The 20,119-nt window shown below is 38.3% G+C and overlaps 1 protein-coding gene across 3 annotated transcripts in view; it reads right to left on the bottom strand.

Moving 5' to 3' along the window:
- The window catches only part of clta (clathrin, light chain A), a 76,977-nt gene that overhangs the window by 37,317 nt on the left and 19,541 nt on the right, over positions 1-20,119 (bottom strand). For all 3 annotated transcript variants that reach the window (XM_039758270.1, XM_039758271.1, XM_039758272.1), the window contains exon 2: positions 13,986-14,023. In XM_039758270.1, coding sequence (XP_039614204.1) covers positions 13,986-14,023 — 38 coding nt within the window. The remainder of the gene's footprint in view (positions 1-13,985; positions 14,024-20,119) is intronic.

Below are 20,119 nucleotides of genomic sequence, written 5' to 3' on the forward strand. Positions count from 1 at the left end.
ACACGCTCCTCTACAGGAAACATTTCCCCAACCACCTGCCTTCTCTCCACAAATGCACTGGCTCTCAACTGATCCTGCCATTCTACATTTTTGTTTTAACCTCCAATTGTCCTTTCTCACCTGTGCTCTAGATATTTTGTACTTCCATTGAATACAGATGCCGCAATCTCAAACTCCATGAGCACTAACAAGGAAATTAACCACCGCAAGTGTTCACATGTGGATACAAGACACCGGCACCAAAAATTGCACTTGCCACGGACCTAACATGTCTCATCACACATGTTGGAAGGTGAACTGTTGCCCCAGCCTGACGTTGCATGCACTCTGGAGCAGGTTTTCTTCAAGGTCTTCTCTGTATTTAGTTGCATTCATCTTTCCCGCAATTCTGACCAGTCTCCTTGTCCCTGCCACTGTGAAAGCTTCCAGTAGCATGATGCTGCCACCACCATACTTCACCATTGGGATGGTATTAGGCAGGTGATGAGCAGTGCCTGGTCTTTTACAGTTCTGCCTTAACAGTTCAATTTTTGTCTCATCAGACCAGAGCAAACTTCAAGCAAGCTGTCATGTGCCTTTTTTCTAAAGACTGGCTTCTGTCTACAAATTCCACCATAAACACCTGATTGATAGAGTGCTGCTGAGATGGTCATCCTTCTGACAGGCTCTCCCATCTTAGCAGAGAAATCTGAAGTTCTGCTTAAGTGGCCACTGGGTTCTTGGTCACCTCTCTGACCAAGGCACTTCTTGCCTGTTTTTTCAGTATGGTTGGACATCCAACTCTAGTGTCCTAGTGGACCCAAACATGTTCCACTTCACAATAACTAAAGACACTTTGCTCATGAGAAGCTTAGAAAATGGTTTATACCATTGCCCTGATCTATGCCTTACCGGTATTTGATCGCAGACCTCTACAGAGAGGTCTTTGCACCTCTTGGTTGTCTTTTGCTTTGCGTCTTCTCCCACCATAACCTATCATCTATGGGGGAGGAGCGAAAGCTTTAGATTCATCAAAAATTTCGATCACCAGTTTTCACCAGACATTTTAGGTTTCTGATACTGAAAACATTGATATCTCGATGATGGTGTTTGTCTGTCTGTGTGCGTGTATGTGTGTGAGTGTGTCATAGTTTCTTGTGGACGGTCTAGAGTTAAAACGGCTGGACAGAAAAATACCAAACTCGAATACCGGAAAATCACTCTCAAATTTCCCCAGTGGTGATAATTATTTAAGCAATACTAAACAAATAAACCAAAAAAAACCACTAGACACTACCTGATAAACAATTAACATTTCCGAAACAGTCCAAACACAGTCCAGTACAGCAGGCATGGATGACAATAGAGAGTAGAATTGAAAACCCTTGTGAACAGTCTTCTGAATGTTTTATCCTACCTGGTCCCGGATGTTGTGTGAAGCTTTGGTGTGACTGGGAGCACTCCCAGGGCAAAGATGTATCCAACCAAGACAAAATCACAGGAACAATCAGGCATCGGACAAGCACATAAATCCAGAAAGTGATTGTATTTGTAATGCAACAGATGAGAAGCAAATAGACACAGATGATCGTGATGTCCTTTGGCATCTTCCTGCTGATTTTTAAAACAAGCACCCAGTCATCCTTCTTCCCAGCAACCCCAAGCCCACTCTGAAGCTGCCGAATGGTGTAATACTACTGGAGTTTCTGGGATTTGTAGGCTGTATAAGTAGCACTGCTACAAGCTCATTAGATCATAAGGAGTCACATGACCTAATGGAATGATAAATGTGTTTTAGGAGAGTTTTAGATTCTGAGGAATATACAGAAAATGTAAGAAAGTATATTATTAAGATTAGAATGTATATGTTTAAGCTAATATTAAGGATAATTTAACCAGTTTGTATATGTAGTAAGAAAATTTGAAATGGTGGCTTGGGACTTTAAGATTAACATTTTTAATAGTTAGCTAAAATTATCTAACTAGGAACCAGATCGGGGGAGCTAATCAATCCAGTGGCTTTATTGTTACATAATTCATACATCTTATATAAAGTAGCCATCAAAGGCACCCCATAAAGGAAAGGAGTTTAAAAAACGATTGATCGATAGATTGATAGATACTTTATTAATCCCAAGGGGAAATTCACATACTCCAGCACCAACATACTGATAAAGAACAATATTAAACTAAAGAGCAATAAAAATGCAGGTATAACAGACAATAACTTTGTATAATGTTAACTTTTAACGTTTAAAGGTGGAATTGAAGAGTCGCATAGTGCGGGGAGGAACGATCTCCTCAGTCTGTCAGTGGAGCAGGACGGTAACAGCAGTCTGTCGCTGAAGCTGCTCCTCTGTCTGGAGATGACACTGTTCAGTGGATGCAGTGGATACTCCATGATTGACAGGAGCCTGCTCAGAGCCCGTCGCTCTGCCACAAATGTCAAACTGTCCAGCTCTGTGCCTACAATAGAGCCTGCCTTCCTCATATCCAGAAACATCACAACTGCTAAAAAGAGACCTTGATTTGAATAGGTTTTTTTCCATTTTTAACAAGTATGCCTGGTTTTCCTGCAAATGAACATAAGTAATGATTTAAAAAAATTTTTGGTACTAACTTGATGAAGGGTTTTTGATGTTTACTGACATTTAGCAATGGCTGATTAGTGTTCATATAATGAGCTGTGTTCGTTCAGTGCTACTGATTCGAGTGTAAACTGCCATATCTGTGGCTCAGCAAGAGAAAACTTTCAAGGAAGTCCTTGGATTGTGCTAGAGTATTTGTGCGGTTCTTTCAAAGGCAGTTATCTGGGTGCAGAGCACCACATCCATAAACCACCAGCAGAAGTGTAGCTCTGGAAGTAGCTCTTTGCTTTTGCTAAGGTATTCAGAAGTGTAGCTCTTCCAAGGGAAGTGATTCAGGTGCAGACTGTCATATCTGTACCTCGGTATGGGCAGCACCCTTGACCTCTGTTAAGGTATACTTGTTTAGAACTTGATCTGTAACATGACAGGGGCAGTGGGCCTTGGCCACTGTTGTGTCTGAGACGTGTAATGAGTGAAGGTTAAAAGAGGTAAGTATTGCAGAGTGTACAGATAAAATAATGCTAGTAATTTAGCATAATTTGCTAGTGTCCACCAATATAAAAAGAATATTTCATGAACATTTTTTCATGATAAAACACTGAGGAGACCTAGTCCCCAAAATCAACAGCCAGGCATTGGCCCACACAGTCCCAAAAGTGAGGCTAAGGCTTACAAACCATAAATATTGAAGCAGGAGAGAAAAAGTTTAAAAAAAAAAACAAAAAAAAAACCACAATCTCTGACCCAAGAAAACTTAAATTTCTTTTAAAGTTTAATTATTTATTGTGGAAATGAAAAACCAATAAATAAATAAAACAAGTTGAAATGAACAGATCAGAAAAACAGAAACCAGACAGTGTATCTTAAATTAATAGCAGGGGGTCAAAACCAGGATTTCCAAAAACAAAGAATCATAGAAAACACAAACCAAAACACAGGAATAAACCTGTGCTAAAGCAGCCATAGCGAATGCTGCCTTTTTTAACTGCTGCAGGGGGTCATTCCCAAGCTGAATAAGGTGGTCCCAACCTCTGAAGCTCCAGAAAATGAGGAATGGGCAGAAAATACAGAAAACTATCACATACATTAACAACATACTGTAAGACAGAAATACTTATAATAATTATTAAACAAAATAATTTTCAATAAATAAAATGTAATCAATAATCTAAAATATCAAATAATATTTAAAAGACAGCAAAAAGATTCAATACAAAGAAAATAAACTTGAGCCAGGGATAAAACCCTGGCTAAACCATGACAGCTCAATAGCCAGGTTATCTCCCCAATCATATTCAAAGAAGACAGGCAATGCAACATGGGAGCTATTTGGCCTTTTGTTTTCATTTTGTTTTTTTTAATCTTATGAATACCGGAGTATAAGAAGGCTGACAAAAAACTGCCAGTGTTCTTTCTCCAGTTCTCCTGCTAAAACAAAGTGCAACTTAATTGTATAAAGAATCGTTTCTTCATAGATTTCTTTTATCCATTCCATCTCCCAAATTCTACCCTGTTTATCCAGTATTATTTAATAAAATATTTTGGACTAAAGCAATACAGTTTCTTCCCTGGATATCCTCCCCCAAGACATTTTGCAAAGAAGCGTTTCAGTGATGAGTCAGAATTATTCTCGACTTGTCTCATGGATGTACCCACGCAATTCAGTCTTAGCTGGCATTTGGAGTTGAGAGCACAGATGTGAACATCCCACAGAAATAGAATGCAAAAGACAAATACAATATTGTGCACATTGAAAGGATTCATTTACAATAACTGAAATATGTACGTAATGTTAAGTTTATTCCCATTACAAGGGTTAGTTTTTAAAATGAAAAGCACATTTAAGGCAAATCAGCTGTATTGCTGCATGGCATGGCGCTGTTATTACTGCTTTAGGGGAGGAGCTGTGGAGGCTTCTGGAAATCTATTTGGCATTTGTGAAGGCTTATTAGAGCAATTTGTTTCCCTTACTAAATGGCACTTCTAATGATAACTTGCTAATAAGTACAAGTCTACTGTATGCAGCCTTGTATTTATGCTTTCAATCACAAGCCTACAAAAGAAACGCACATGGCACCCTAGCGATTAGGCAACAGTTAAACACAGAATATAAGGAATTTCACAAATGAGAGGTGATTTCTCAGCCCATCACGTTCATTTGACTAGCTAACAGTGGTCCCAATATCTGTTCCAGATACTCTTTAAAAGTTGTCATGATTTCTGCTTCTGCAACATATTGGTCACCGGAGAATGGTGACATGTTGTATTTGGATTAGCACATACAAACTGGAATTATCGTATTATCAATTATCAGCTGTACAGGTTGAGTATCCCCAATCCAAAATCCAAAATGGGAGTCCCCCATGAAGCATATAGCACCACAAAGCAACTACACACGAAAAGAAAATGATGCACGTCCCAACGATGTGTTTGTTTGTTGGACATGCAGGGATTCTGAGGAATACCCTGTGAAGCATCAAGTGCGACAAGCTTTGTCCCAATTGAAGCAACACGCTAACACCTATGTTCAAAAGTGCTGTGCGGCACTGTCAAAATTACAGATGACTTGTGTGTTTAATTGAATGTCACTGCTTACAGCTAACAAAAGCAGCATTATTTTCGCTAGGTGCTCTTATTGCATTATGAATTCGGTATAAAGTTTTGATTATGTTAGGAAAACCAGTCACTGGCGCAAGTAACCGTTTTATGTTGGCAAAAACATGTTCTGTTTTATGTATGTACACTCACACTGCAACAAAATGAGTGTAGCAACTAATCGATTGCTTAATGACTTCCATCGCAGAAGGCATGATGGAGGCATGATGGAGTGAAGCTTGATTAAGATATTCCTGACCAACTAACCAGTTCCCTGAGAATGAAAAAAAAAATCTTCAGTGCAAAAACACAGCAAAGAGCCTCTTAAAAGACAACTAAAATAAAGCCTGTATATCATTTCAGGTGCAGTATGTTTTTACTGTCAACATGGCTGCATTTCTCCGCTTGATCAAGGGAGTCCCCAAGATATATATACTGTATATTATAAACATTCCAAAATCCATAAATATCCAAAATTCAAAGTACTTCTGCTCCCAGGCATTTTGGATTAGGGATACTCAACATCAGTACACATAACAACAATCACCCTACAAACACTGATTCATTACACAGTTCAGGGTCACAGGGTCTCTATCCCAGTATCACTGGACACAAGACATTTAATTGTCCAGGATGGAAAAATAGTTACTGGTAGGATACTTTCCAAAAAAAAAAAAAGTTGATCATGCAGCCACTTAAAATAATAAATGGTATAGATAAAGGGTGCTATATATAATAAGTTAACTTTATTGTCATGTGTACATAAATAAAATAAAGTACATAAATATATGTTGCCATGCAGCCATTTTCAAAGCTTTAAGCGTTCCCAGGTGCACAGTGGTCTCAACAATTTGAAAAGGGAAAAAGTTTGGAACCACCACAACTTTTCCTAGAGTTGGCTGACAGTCCAAAATGAAAAACAGGTAAAGATGGGCCTTGGTCAGAGAGGTGACCAAGAAACCAATGGTCATTCTAACAGAGCATTCTAACAGTGGAAGTCCTCTGCTGAGATGCGAGAATCCATCAGAAGGACAACCATCTCAGCAGCAGTCAAGTAAAATGCATATGAGGGCCAAATTGGAGTTTGCTAAATGGCATTTAAAGGCCTCAGATAGCATGAGGAAACATATTCTATGAACTGAAAAAACAAAGTCTTAACTCTTTGGACAGAACTCTGAGAACTATGTCTACAGAAGACTAGGTACCTGATTAATACCATACCTATGGTAAAACATGGTGATCAGCAGCATCATACTGGTCAGAATTGAGGGAAGAAGGAATACAGCCAAATACCGAGATGTCCTTAAAGAAAACATGTTCCAGGAGTGCATATGACCTCAGACTTTCAACAAGACAAAGACCTGAAGCATACAGCCAAGGCAATGCTGGAGTGCCTAAAAGATGAGCCTTTGACTGTCCTTAAATGGCTCTGCCAAAGCCCAGACTTATACCCCATAGATCATCTGTGGAAGGTATGGCAGTTTACAAAAGCTTCCCATCTAGTCTAACCATGCTTAAGTGGACCTGACAGGAAGGATGGGATAAACTGCCTAAATCCATGTATTGAAAGCTTGCAGAGACTTACTCAAGAAGACTCAAAGCTGGGATTTCTGCCAAAGGGGCTTCTACAAAGTACTAAATTAAGGGCTTGAAAAAAAAAATTGTCTCTGTGTCAAACAGAAATGCTCTCTTCAAGTACATAACCATACCACACACAGGACAATGGAATCAAATTAAGAAAATATGAAGAACCCATGGTTGGTTTATTACAATTCAATAATTTTTTCAGATTTGAAACTGAGTACTACATACAATGCTCTAGAATCAGCCGAATCGTTCTTCTCTGGACTTTTTCCTAGTGCTGCTTCTGTATGTCATTTTTGTAGCCTGGGGACCAAAACTGCACAGTACTGCAGATGAGACCTCACCAGCATTATAAATCTTTGGCATAACCTCCATGGATTTGTGCTCCACACATCAGGGCGCTATATAACCTGACATTCTATCAGCCTTCTGCACTGCTTATGAACACTGGAGGTTGATAGTGGTGAGTCCCCTATGACTCTTAAATCCTAAATTGTAATTTCAATTTTCAGACCTCCCATTGTGGATTCACACTTAATATTATGCACGTAAACATCTTATCTCATGTGGACTAATAATTTATGACTCAAATATATCTGTATACTGCGGTGGGCTGGTGCCCTGCCCGGGGTTTGTTTCCTGCCTTGCTCCCTGCGTAGGCTGGGATTGGCTACAGCAGACCCCCGTGACCCTTAGAATGTTACTTCTGCATCTTATCGATTGCTAAATGCAAAAGACGCCTAGGACAACATTCACCACTGACATTACTAATTTTCAGTAAGCTTTCTAAGACATACACATATACATATATATATATATACATATACATACATATATATATATATATATATACATATACATATATATATACATATACATATACATATATATATATATATATATATATATATATATATATATATATATATATATATATATATATATATATATATATATATATATATATATACACACACACACATATACACATACATACAGGGAGTCATCGAATGATTTCTCAGTTTTTTTATTTTTAACAAATTTGCAAAAACCTCAAGTAAACCTTTTTCACGTTGTCATTATGGGGTGTTGTGTGTAGAATTCTGAGGAAAAAAATGAATTTAATCCATTTTGGAATAAGGCTGTAACATAACAAAATGTGGAAAAAGTGATGCGCTGTGAATACTTTCCGGAAGTACTGTACATACAGGTAGTTCCCAGGTTACAGACATCCGACCTATGACTTACAAACGAGGCTGCAGCTGTGACGCATTAATATTAACTTTCCATTAATATGCTTGGATACAGCACCCTTGTGGACAACTACAACAACAACAACAACATTTATTTATATAGCACATTTTCATACAAACAGTAGCTCAAAGTGCTTTACATAATAAAGAATAGAAAAATAAAAGACACAATAAGAAAACAAAATAAGTCAACATTAATTAACATCGAATAAGAGTAAGGTTCTTTGGCCAGGGGGGACAGAAAAAACAAAAAAACTCCAGACGGCTGGAGAAAAAATAAATATAAAAAATAAAATCTGTAGGGATTCCAGACCATGAGACAACTGTCATGTCAGAAGTCTTCCCCACGATTGTGTGGCCTACTGAACCATGGGTCTACAATATTGAACTTTTTCACAATATTCTAATTACAGAGATACTGAATTTTGGGTTTTCGTTAGCTATAAGCCATAATCAGCAAAACTGAAAGAAATAAGCACTTGAAATATATCACTATGTGTAATGAATCTATATAATATGAGTTTAAGTTTTTGAATTGAATTACAGACAGTCCCCAGGTTACGTACGAGATAGAGACTGTAGGTTTGTACTTAAGTTGAATTTGTATGTAAGTCAGAACAGGTACATTATTTTAATACATGCTATTGTTGACCAACTGTAACCAAGTGCTCTGCCAATGAATGATGGAGTTTCACCTCTCCATTAATTAATTAATGATATTAGATATAACATAATATATCCCTCCAACACTAAGGATCCTCCTAAACCCCAGCATCCTGTTATAAACAATTTAAACTCTTTCACTGGGATAGATTTACCTGATTTACAAAAAATAATCTCTCAATTAAAATCCTCCACCTGCATCCTTAATCCAATAACAACAAGGTTTTTCAAAGAAGTATCAGGTGTGCTAATTGATAATGTTCTGGACATAGTAAATTCGTCATTAGATACGGGGGTCTTCATAGACTGTCTTAAGACTGCTGTAGTTAAACCCCTTCTTAAGAAACATAATCTTGACCCCTCGGCTCTTGAAAATTTTAGACCCATCTCTAACCTGCATTTCTTAAGTAAAGTTCTGGAGAAGGCAGTCATTATGCAGTTAAATGACCACCTCAATAAACATGCTATTCTTGATAAATTTCAGTCGGGTTTTAGAACAAATCACAGCATGGAAAAATAGTTACTGGTAGGATACTTTCCAAAAAAAAAAAAAAAAGTTGATCATGCAGCCACTTAAAATAATAAATGATATAGATAAAGGGTGCTATATATAATAAGTTTATTTTATTTATGTACACATGACAATAAAGTTAAGTACATAAATATATGTTGCCATGCAGCCATTTTCAAAGCTTTAAGCGTTCCCAGGAGCACAGTGGTCTCAACAATTTGAAAAGGGAAAAAGTTTGGAACCACCAGAACTTTTCCTAGAGTTGGCTGACAGTCCAAAATGAAAAACAGGTAAAGATGGGCCTTGGTCAGAGAGGTGACCAAGAAACCAATGGTCATTCTAACAGTGGAAGTCCTCTGCTGAGATGCGAGAATCCATCAGAAGGACAACCATCTCAGCAGCAGTCAAGTAAAATGCATATGAGGGCCAAATTGGAGTTTGCTAAATGGCACTTAAAGGCCTCAGATAGCATGAGGAAACATATTCTATGAACTGAAAAAACAAAATCTTAACTCTTTGGACAGAACTCTGAGAACTATGTCTACAGAAGACTAGGTACCTGATTAATACCATACCTATGGTAAAACATGGTGATCAGCAGCATCATACTGGTCAGAATTGAGGGAAGAATGAATACAGCCAAATACCGAGAGGTCCTTAAAGAAAACATGTTCCAAGAGTGCATATGACCTCAGACTTTCAACAAGACAAAGACCTGAAGCATACAGCCAAGGCAATGCTGGAGTGCCTAAAGGATGAGCCTTTGACTGTCCTTAAATGGCTCTGCCAAAGCCCAGACTTATACCCCATAGATCATTTGTGGAAGGTATGGCAGTTTACAAAAGCTTCCCATCTAGTCTAACCATGCTTAAATGGACCTGACAGGAAGGATGGGATAAACTGCCTAAATCCATGTATTGAAAGCTTGACCTGGAGAAATGACCACCTCAATAAACATGCTATTCTTGATAAATTTCAGTCGGGTTTTAGAACAAATCACAGCACAGAAACTGCACTCGTTATAAAGTAGTAAATGATTTGCGAGTGAATGCAGACAGAGGCCATTTATCTGTTCTCATCCTCTTAGATCTGAGTGCTGCATTTGACACCATTGATCATAATATTCTTAGAAATCGCCTTAGTCAATGGGTGGGCCTCTCTGGCAGTGTCTTAAATTGGTTTGAATCCTACCTGACAGAGAGAAAATATTTTGTTAGTTGTGGGAATTACAACTCGAAGACACATGATATCCAATATGGTGTTCCACAAGGCTCTATCCTGGGTCCGCTGCTCTTCTCAATCTACATGCTTCCGTTAGGTCAGATTATCTCAGGGCACAATGTAAGCTACCACAGCTATGCTGATGACACACAGCTGTACTTATCAATAGCACCTGATGAACCCGATTCTATTGATTCACTAACACAATGTCTGACTTGTATCTCAGAACGGATGAATAGTAACTTTCTCAAGTTAAATAAAGAGAAAACTGAAATCTTAGTGATTAGCAATAATGGATACAATGAGGCTATTAGAAATAAACTGAATACATTAGGATTAAAAGTCAAGATGGAGGTAAAAAGCTTAGGGGTAATTGTTGACTGTAATCTGAATTTTAAATCGCATATTAATCAGATCATTAGGACAGCATTTTTTCACTTAAGAAACATAAGTAAAGTTAGACCTCTTATATCACTGAAAGATGCTGAGAAATTTGTTCACGCGTTTGTTTTTAGTCGACTAGATTACTGTAACGCACTCCTCTCAGGACCACCTAAAAAAGACATAAATCACTTGCAACGAGTGCAGAATGCAGCTGCTAGAATCCTAACTAGGAAAAGAAAATATGAACACATTTCTCCAGTTTTAATGTCACTACACTGGTTACCTGTGTCATTCAGGATTGACTTCAAAATTCTGCTTATGGTTTATAAAGCCTTAAATAATCTCGCCCATCTTATATTTCGGAATGTCTGACACCTTATATTCCAAATCGTAACCTCAGATCCTCAAATGAGTGTCTCCTTAGAATTCCAAGAACAAAACTTAAAAGAAGTGGTGAGGCGGCCTTCTGCTGCTATGCACCTAAAATCTGGAATAGCCTGCCAATAGGAATTCGCCAGGCAAATACAGTAAAGCACTTTAAAACACTGCTGAAAACATATTACTTTAACATGGCCTTTCTATAACTTCAATTTAACTTAATGCTGATACTCTATATGTTCAATTCATTATAATAACTATTCATGGTGGCTCTAAAATCCGTACTGACCCCTACTCTCTTTTCTGTTTCTTTTTCCGGTTTCTTTGTGGTGGTGGCCTGCGCCACCTCCACCTACTCAAAGCTTCATGATGCTCCAACAATGATGGATGGATTAAAAGGCAGAACTCTACGTGACCATCATCATCATCAAGCCCTTCCGTGAGAACCCTAAATCCAAAGAGGACCATTTCATTTATGTTAGGTAGAATGCCCAGATTTTACCCTACAGATTTTATTTTTTCTCCAGCCGTCTGGAGTTTTTTTGTTTTTCTGTCCCCCCTGGCCATTGAACCTTACTCTTATTCAATGTTAATTAATGTTGATTTATTTTGTTTTCTTATTGTGTCTTTTATTTTTCTATTCTTTATTATGTAAAGCACTTTGAGCTACTGTTTGTATAAAAATGTGATATATAAATAAATGTTGTTGTTGTTGCTCTCTCTGACCTTTTTATTATTTCTACTTTATTTTCAATGGTGATGGTTTTTCTCTTCTTTACTGTATCACCAAGCACTTGCCTTGCATCAGATTTGTGTTTCAGAGACATTCTTGAAGCGTGAAAACAAAAGGTTAAGATGAGCTCTTCCGCACAGCACTGTACAGCTATCAAAGCAGGAAGGCACCCGTCCTCAGCACGTCTGATGTATAGGGTGCGCCAGATATAATTATGCAAATTTCATTACACTATAACTTATTCAGTTTATTACACAGAAAATCACCTGAAAAATCCCGGACCATTGAGAAGTGTGTGAACTGAAAACATGAAGAATCGTCTTCACGCCGAACTGGAATCGTCCCTACATAAATCAAAGTCATCCAGACGATCTGGATCTGCATAATCAGATCTGGGCCATCCTGTACTGACAAGAGACAACTTCCTGCTATATGTGTAACAGTACAAGCAGGCTTGCTATTGAGAATGAATGGGGGCAGCGACGGGAGGTTCATCACCAGCCCACCTCACAGTCACCTCCACTACAGCATGCTGCCTGCGTCTGCAACACCACCGCCCCCATTCAACACGCAGCCATCCAAGGCACACTACAATGCTACCTCCCGCCGCCTGTTCACCCTCAATGTCCTCCGTTCAGCCACAACCGGATCACCGCTTGCAGCATTACCAGCCGCTCACCTACAACGAATGGGGCAGCCGTGTGTGGTAGGCAGGCAGTGAAACTGCTTGCCGCCGGGAGCCGGCCAAGGGACACTACACTGCGCGAGCAGCGAAATCGCCCCCCTCCAGCCACCGCTTGCAGCGTCCCCAGATCGAAGATGACGGAGCGGCAGTTACTGAGGGGCATCCGTCGCAGCTGCCGCCCTGTTCATATGTCGTAGCTCGGATGTCCGTAACCTGGGGGCTACCTGTACTGAAATAACTTCTTGATGATATTCTAATTTATTGAGATGCACATGTATATATATCTATATACTACTACTATATCTATATACTATTTTATTTTCTATTATTCTTTCTTCTATTGGTTGTTATACTTTAGCAAACATGTTGCTTTCAAATTGATATTCTTGATATTTACAGTGACTGAAGTAATAAAGGGTGCGTAATGGAGGGGGGAGATTGCCTTTTGCTCCACCCTGCAGGGATATCAAGGCTGACAGGTTGCACCTTAAAAGGATGAACAAGTACGAGAGAAGTAAGACATTGTTGGTTGGAATGAGGCATATAACTAACATGTGTACGTGCCTTCATGTATTTCGGGGACATCCACACAAAGTACCAAAGACAGAGAGTTGCCATGTGCAGTATTAGAGAGTAACTGAAGTACAGAAATATCTCATACTGTATTTATGTGGAAAGGATCTCATTTAATAGGAGTGAATTTGTGTTAATATTAAAATGCCTAGATGACCAATCTAATAACAAACATGGGCAGTCTTAGTTATCTCTCAAGAATATGTGTTATGTCATTTTCTAACCAAATTTATCCAGACTAGGGTTGCAGATAAATAAACATATAAATAAATAATCAACAAGAAACATTTTTCATGAAGCATTTAATATAGTACAATCACACATAACTGGGTTTTTTTATTTATTTATTGCTGAATTTCATAACACATTTATTTATAAACATATTTATTTATTTATTTATTTTTGTCTGAAATATTCCACCATCACAGGTGGCCGGGACCTACCCAAGCAGCATCAGATCAGATCATCTCAGGGCCCACACAGGGTTAATTTAAAGTTGTCAATTATATCTAGCCTGTATGTCTTTCATGATGTAGAAGGAAAACTCATGCAGGAATAGCAACAATGTGGAAAAAAAACCACAGCCACTAGGACAATGATTTGAACACAGGACACTGGATCTTTGAGGTAACGCTGCACAAAGGTACCATTTATCATAAAATATAACAGCTTCAAATTTGTATGGTCCTGTCACATTTATATGGATTACCACAGCAACTTACGATTTATGCTGTTAGATTTATGCATTTTCACATTTTTCTAATTTAAAGTGTCATTGTCATTCCTTGTTTTAAATTTAATGTCAGCTGCTGTTAATACATTTTAAAAGTGACCTTACCTGGTACATCTGTCCATTCAGATCTCCATCAATAGAATCTACAAGGGAAAGAATGAAACGCTGATAAGTTATTAACATATGCCAAACCTGGAATTAAGTGATTTTGGACATTTATAAATAAAACAGATATTATTCAAGTGCATAAGATATTATTCTTTAAGAAAAAACTTTATTAGGTAAAGAATGAAGTGATGATTCTGGGCAAAGGCCCTGCAGTTATGAAATGAGAATTCCTGCTTTAAGGGGACTTCTCACATACATGAACTTTAAACATGACAGCCCTTTCATACTGCACAGTACTGATTTGAAATTAAAGAAACTAGAAAGTTTGTTCCATTTACAAGACATTTCAAAGTATATTTTTACGTGGGGGTTAAATATTTTGTATAAGGAACCAGCAACATGTAAACAATCATATGGAAATGTGAACTTATGTGTCAAATTATAACTCTTCAAAACTGTCAGACTTTATTTTCATCTTATTTTTGGTGTACACTGCTACCGTTGGAAAGTCATGTGGAGGTCGCTGTACATCTAGAATGTCTGCTAGCACAACAGAAAAGCTCTGCAGTTTATTCTATTTTTTAGTGTTATGTTGATGGCTGGTGCTTACACGTTGGAAGGTGGGATTCCAAATGTGCAGCATGCTACTCCTGTTTGCTACTAGGAATCCTTTTTTTTTCTATTCTACCTCTCTTTCTCCATCTTATGGTAGATGTGAAGTAAATTATAAAGCAAGTAATTCTACGTCAAATTAGTACACTTTTGGACTTCATTGTCACAGATTTTAACGAAACTTGGCATGCTGATTTGGTCACATGAGGAAACCATGGAGCTGAAATTGCACCTGTCTTGGATCAATATTTAGGGAGACTTAAGCTGACAAAGTTTGAACATATTTGGTTTGGGGGGGATTATGACTTTGACTAGCTATATCTCCCTAAATATAGGTTGTACAGAAATTGTTATATCGTTTTAAAACTCCTTTTCCAACTCTATATTTTGCATAAATACTATGCTATCCACAAAATGAAAAATTAAAATGTCATGAGTGATTATAATAATAAAAATTAAATAGTGAAAAAACCTATATTTTAAAATTCGTCAAAATTTTCTGGAGATGTTCAAAAAATTATAAGCTAGCTTTAGTACAAAAAATGACCAATTTTAAAACATAGGTTTTATCACTATTCAGTTTTTAATATTATAATCATGGACGCTATCCAATGACCTGAGACGAAGACTGGACTCCTTTGGTACTGTGTCTCTTTGGAGAATCCTTGGGTGCTGCTGGTTTGACTTTGTGTCGAATGAGTAGTTGCTCATGGAGTCCTAAATGAGACACATTACCTGCATGGTGAGGGACTGTCAGTTACGGCCATGTGGCGCGATTCCCAGAGGGTGATCCAGCTCACAGGATCTCAGTGTTGATGACACGAGTAGCTGTATCAGGCCAAGGGAACGCCCACGTAACACCTGGCTGCAGCAGATAGATGGTCATTTCCAGAGGGTGGGACTGGACCGCATGTCTGTCTGGGGGGTTGCCAACAAGCATCCTGAGCTGTTTCGTCATGTGGTGGGTGCGACAACGTGCTGTACCAGTGCATGCTCCCCAACCTCACCTTACCTGACCTGAATTTTCTACAGATACAGTGCCCTCCCATAATGTATGGGACAAAGACACATTTTTCCATATATATCCAGAACAATTATGGATGAATGAATTAAAGCATACTTTTAGCAAGTATTCCCTCAATGGTGCATTGAAATGCTGGACAGCCCTTTATATCTTTTTACTGCCAATTAACATGCTGGCTGATAAATTCCAAGTCTAACACACTAAACAATTTATTCTTGCCAGTTAAGCTATGCCATGTGAAGGGCTGTTTGTGAGACACGGACTGTGGTACAGCTGGCATCCACATATGTGTAGATATAATGGTGCCAAAACTGATATCCCCAAGCCATTCTTGACAGTTATGATATACCATTTCAAGGCTTGTGTGTGATGCATGATTTGTGGTACTGCTGGTATCTACATATGTATTTTACATAATGGTGCCAAATGTATGTACCCTAAGGAAAAACTACTCAGACTAAGCTGATTAACTACACATGTATGTCTTTGAGAAATTAAAAAAAAAAAAAAAGGAAAACACAAACAGAAAAATCCAAATAGATGCAGAAGATAGTGTTAACTTCACATAGACAGCAATCAGGTTTTTAGTCTGAATCCAAAATCCTGGAGCCATGAGACAGCAGTGCAGACTACCGTGCAACTGTGCCAGTCACAGGTAGGTGTGCCAAAATTACTCGCTGTGAATTTATAATTCTAGTCTGTGCCCCAGGGTATGAAGTCTATAAGGCTATGTCAACATTTGCTATGTTTTAATTTAAAAATGCCATTTTTAAACCACAATGATCTCCATCCACACTAGTATTGTCACATTGATTGCAAAAATATCTCAGTCCACACTAAAATTACCAAAAACGCATATGAAACAAAAATTTGTCTACACTGGAGGCATGTATACATCAGCAGAAAAATCCCTTAAGGGGTGGGTAACAACGACAGGCAAACGATTTATCATAAAATTATGTTATTGGTCTTTTTCGTATGTACAGTCATGTGAAAAAGTAAGTACGTCCCATTGAAAAAGTTTACTATTTCAATGTGTTTGAATAGGCAACAGTAGATCTTGTTCACAGATAAAGATGATATACTTCAATAAAACACAAGAAAATTTTGCCTTTTCAATTATTTATTCAATACAAATATCAATGGATGTATATATCACCGCCATGCTTCACTGTGGGGATTGTATTGGACAAGTGATGAACAGTGCCTGGCTGTCTCCACACACTGAGGAGAGGCAAGACACATGACAGCCCGCATGGAGTTTGCTAAAAGACACCTGAAGGACTCTGAGATGGTGAGAAATAAGATTCTTTGGTCTGATGAGACCAAGATAGAACTTTTTGCCTTAATTCTAAGCGGTATGTGTGGAGACAACCAGGCACTGTTCATTACTTGTCCAATACAGTCCCAACAGTGAAGCATGGCGGTGGCAGCATCATGCTGTTGGGGTGTTTTTCAGCTGCAGGGACAGGACGACTGGTTGCAATCGAGGGAAAGATGAATGCGGCCAAGTACAGGGATATCCTTGACAAAAACCTTCTCCAGAGAGCAAAAAACCTCAGACTGGGCCGCAGGTTTACCTTCCAACTAGACAATGACCCTAAGCACACAGCTAAAATAACGAAGGAGTGGCTTCACAACAACTCTGTGACTGTTCTTGAATGGCCCAGCCACAGCCCTGACTTAAACCCAATTGAGCATCTCTGGAAAGACCTAAAAATGGCCGTCCACCAATGTGTACCATCCAAACTGGCAGAACTGGAGAGGATCTGCAAGGAAGAATGGCAGAGGATCCCCAAATCCAGGTGTGAAAAACTTGTTGCATCTTTCCCAAGAAGACTCATGGCTGTATTAGCTCAAAAGGGTGCTTCTACTAAATACTGAGCAAAGGGTCTGAATACTTAGGACCATGTGAATACTTTCCGTACCCACTGTATATAAAGAGACAATGTTTTCACTTTATGTTAAACTAAGCATTACACTAATCAAATCTTTTCTGCAAAAATTACCACTTTTAATACTCAATCAAACAGAATGGACAACCAGTTATGAAATGTGATAAAAAAAAATTTTTAAAAATCTGCATTCCTGCCTCAAAGCTGAGAACCATAGTCTGAGGTCAGGGTTCTCAGCCAGATTAGAGTGGAGTGCCATCTTCAGGTTGAGGATGAGGTGCTGCCGATAGTGGACAAGTTTAAGTATCTTGAGGTTTCTTTCATGAGTGATGAAAAAAGAAGAGAGAGCAGGAGTTTGATAGGCAGATCAGAGAAGAGTCTAGAGTTATGCAGATGTTGTTCTGATCAGTCGTGGTGAGAGAGCTAAACTGAAAGGCAAAACAATTGATTTACCAGTCAACCTACTTTCATGTCCTCACCCGTGGACACAACCCTTCAGTAATGGAGTTGTTTCAAGCATGTACAATCCAAAGGAGACCTCGGTGCAGACCCAGGACATGCTGGAGGGATTATATGTCCCAGCTGGTGAATGCCTTGCTATCCTGCCAGGAAGAATTAGAGGAGGCGGTAGGGAAAAGAGACATCTGGGCATCTTTGCTCCGACTACTACCCCTGTGACCCGGACTGAATAAGTGGCACAAAATGTATGGATGGAAGACTTCAAGGAACTTTAAGTTACACCAGTCATATCTGCAGCTTAACCCGACTTGAAAACTTTGCATTTATCATGTGCATCGTTTCTCTCATATTGTTTAAAAAAAAACAAAAAAAAAAAGGCTATACCATTACATTGTTCAGCTCAAGTGTGAAAGATGCAAACTTGATTGAAAAAGATTCATTGTCTTGATCCTCTTTAATTGATTTGTGCATTTATTTTATTCTCAACCTTCCAGCCTGTGTCTTAGTTTTCCCATTAAGGTTATTTATAACCAAGCATTGAAGTAAAACTGTAACCACCAGTCCACTAATAGAATTAGGAAGAGTAATCGCAGGGACAAAGCTATAGTTATTTGTGTCTGAGATTACAGCTTGACAGACACTATAATCTATGTTATTTCAATCACAAGCTGTCCTGGCTGGAGGGGCAAAAATCAAGTTTAATCAAATACCCAGAAATGTCTGTAATAATATAAAAAAATAAATTGTCTAAATGAGAGTCCATTGCTTCTATTGCTTACTTGTATATCTATATTCTATAAATTTGTTTTTATTATTTTGGTATTTCCTTTTTATTTATTTATTTATTTAGTTCTTTGCAATTCTCATTTTTTTCCTTTACCTTCTTCTAAAGTACTTCGCTCGCCAACACCCCAGCCTGCGCTACGCACCAGCCACTTCACGTCTCTGCCACATGCGTATGTGGATTTTATTTTCACCAAACAATAAATCTTTTAATTCTCGCAGATACGCCTTTTCATTGGGAAGAAACACTACTTTTCCCTGATGGAACACGAATTAGATGATCTACAAGTCTCCAAATTTAAAGTTTAAATGTGAACAATATCTACATACTTTTGTCATATCACATATATCCATATATTTGTTCTCTTTTCGCTGTTCCGTGATTTCACCAAGTATTAATTTCCATTTGTTTGAGCTAATGCGATCTTTACTATCATTTTTTGAGACTTTTGAATTTTAGTACTTTCATTATCTTTAACCTGCTCTGCATGTGTTTCGCGCCAATGTTTTTGAACCTCTTTACAACATTCTACTTTGTCTTCTACTCTTTGTATTTTATTTCCAGCCCTGGGCGTGGTTATATCTCTTGACACAAAGTCTTTTCTCGCAGGATATGAAATTCTCTCTCTGAAAAAGTCTAATCTTATCCCAGGCTAAAAAGTCTTGTCTCATCCCAGGATTGTTTTATATAATACAGAGACTAGAATCCATTTTGTCTCCCTTCTTGTAGATTGGACTCACATTTACAACTTTCCAGTCCTCAGGTACTTCTCCTTTCTGATATAACTGCTAACAATGCCTAATAAGGATTAACAGATGATGTCTTTTGTTTCTTGCAATACAACTGGTAAAATCCGATCAGGTTCACGGCTTTATTAGTCTTCTACGTGTTGAGAGTCTGAAGCACATCTGACTCTTCTATTTTAAAATGTATAAACTCATCGAGTTTGTTTTTACTTCTGCATGAGGCATTCCATGTCTGCTGCTTGCACAAATACTCAGATCCCACACATTAACATTTTACTGAGCCACATGGCCAGCATTGATTTTGTTCCACTCCTCTTGGCAGATTTGCTCCGGCTCTTTCAGAAATCTAGAAAATATTTTGAAATTGTTCAATAGATTTTTGAATGGGTTGAAGTTGGGCCTTTGACTCAGCCACCCCCCAAATCATTGGATCCTTATCCAGACCAAAGCTTCTGGTATTTAGAAGACTGACATGAGCCCCCCAGTATTATCATCTGAAACGAAGCACTGAGATGTCTAAGGGTGCATAGAGTAAGAAATAACCCAATATCTCCAGAGACAATACACGGGTAGCTTTAAGACCCTGCAACTTTTAGGTTCAATGCAAGAGA

The sequence above is a fragment of the Polypterus senegalus genome, chromosome 7 (assembly GCF_016835505.1).
Source record: "Polypterus senegalus isolate Bchr_013 chromosome 7, ASM1683550v1, whole genome shotgun sequence".
NCBI classification, from domain to species: Eukaryota; Metazoa; Chordata; class Cladistia; order Polypteriformes; family Polypteridae; genus Polypterus; species Polypterus senegalus.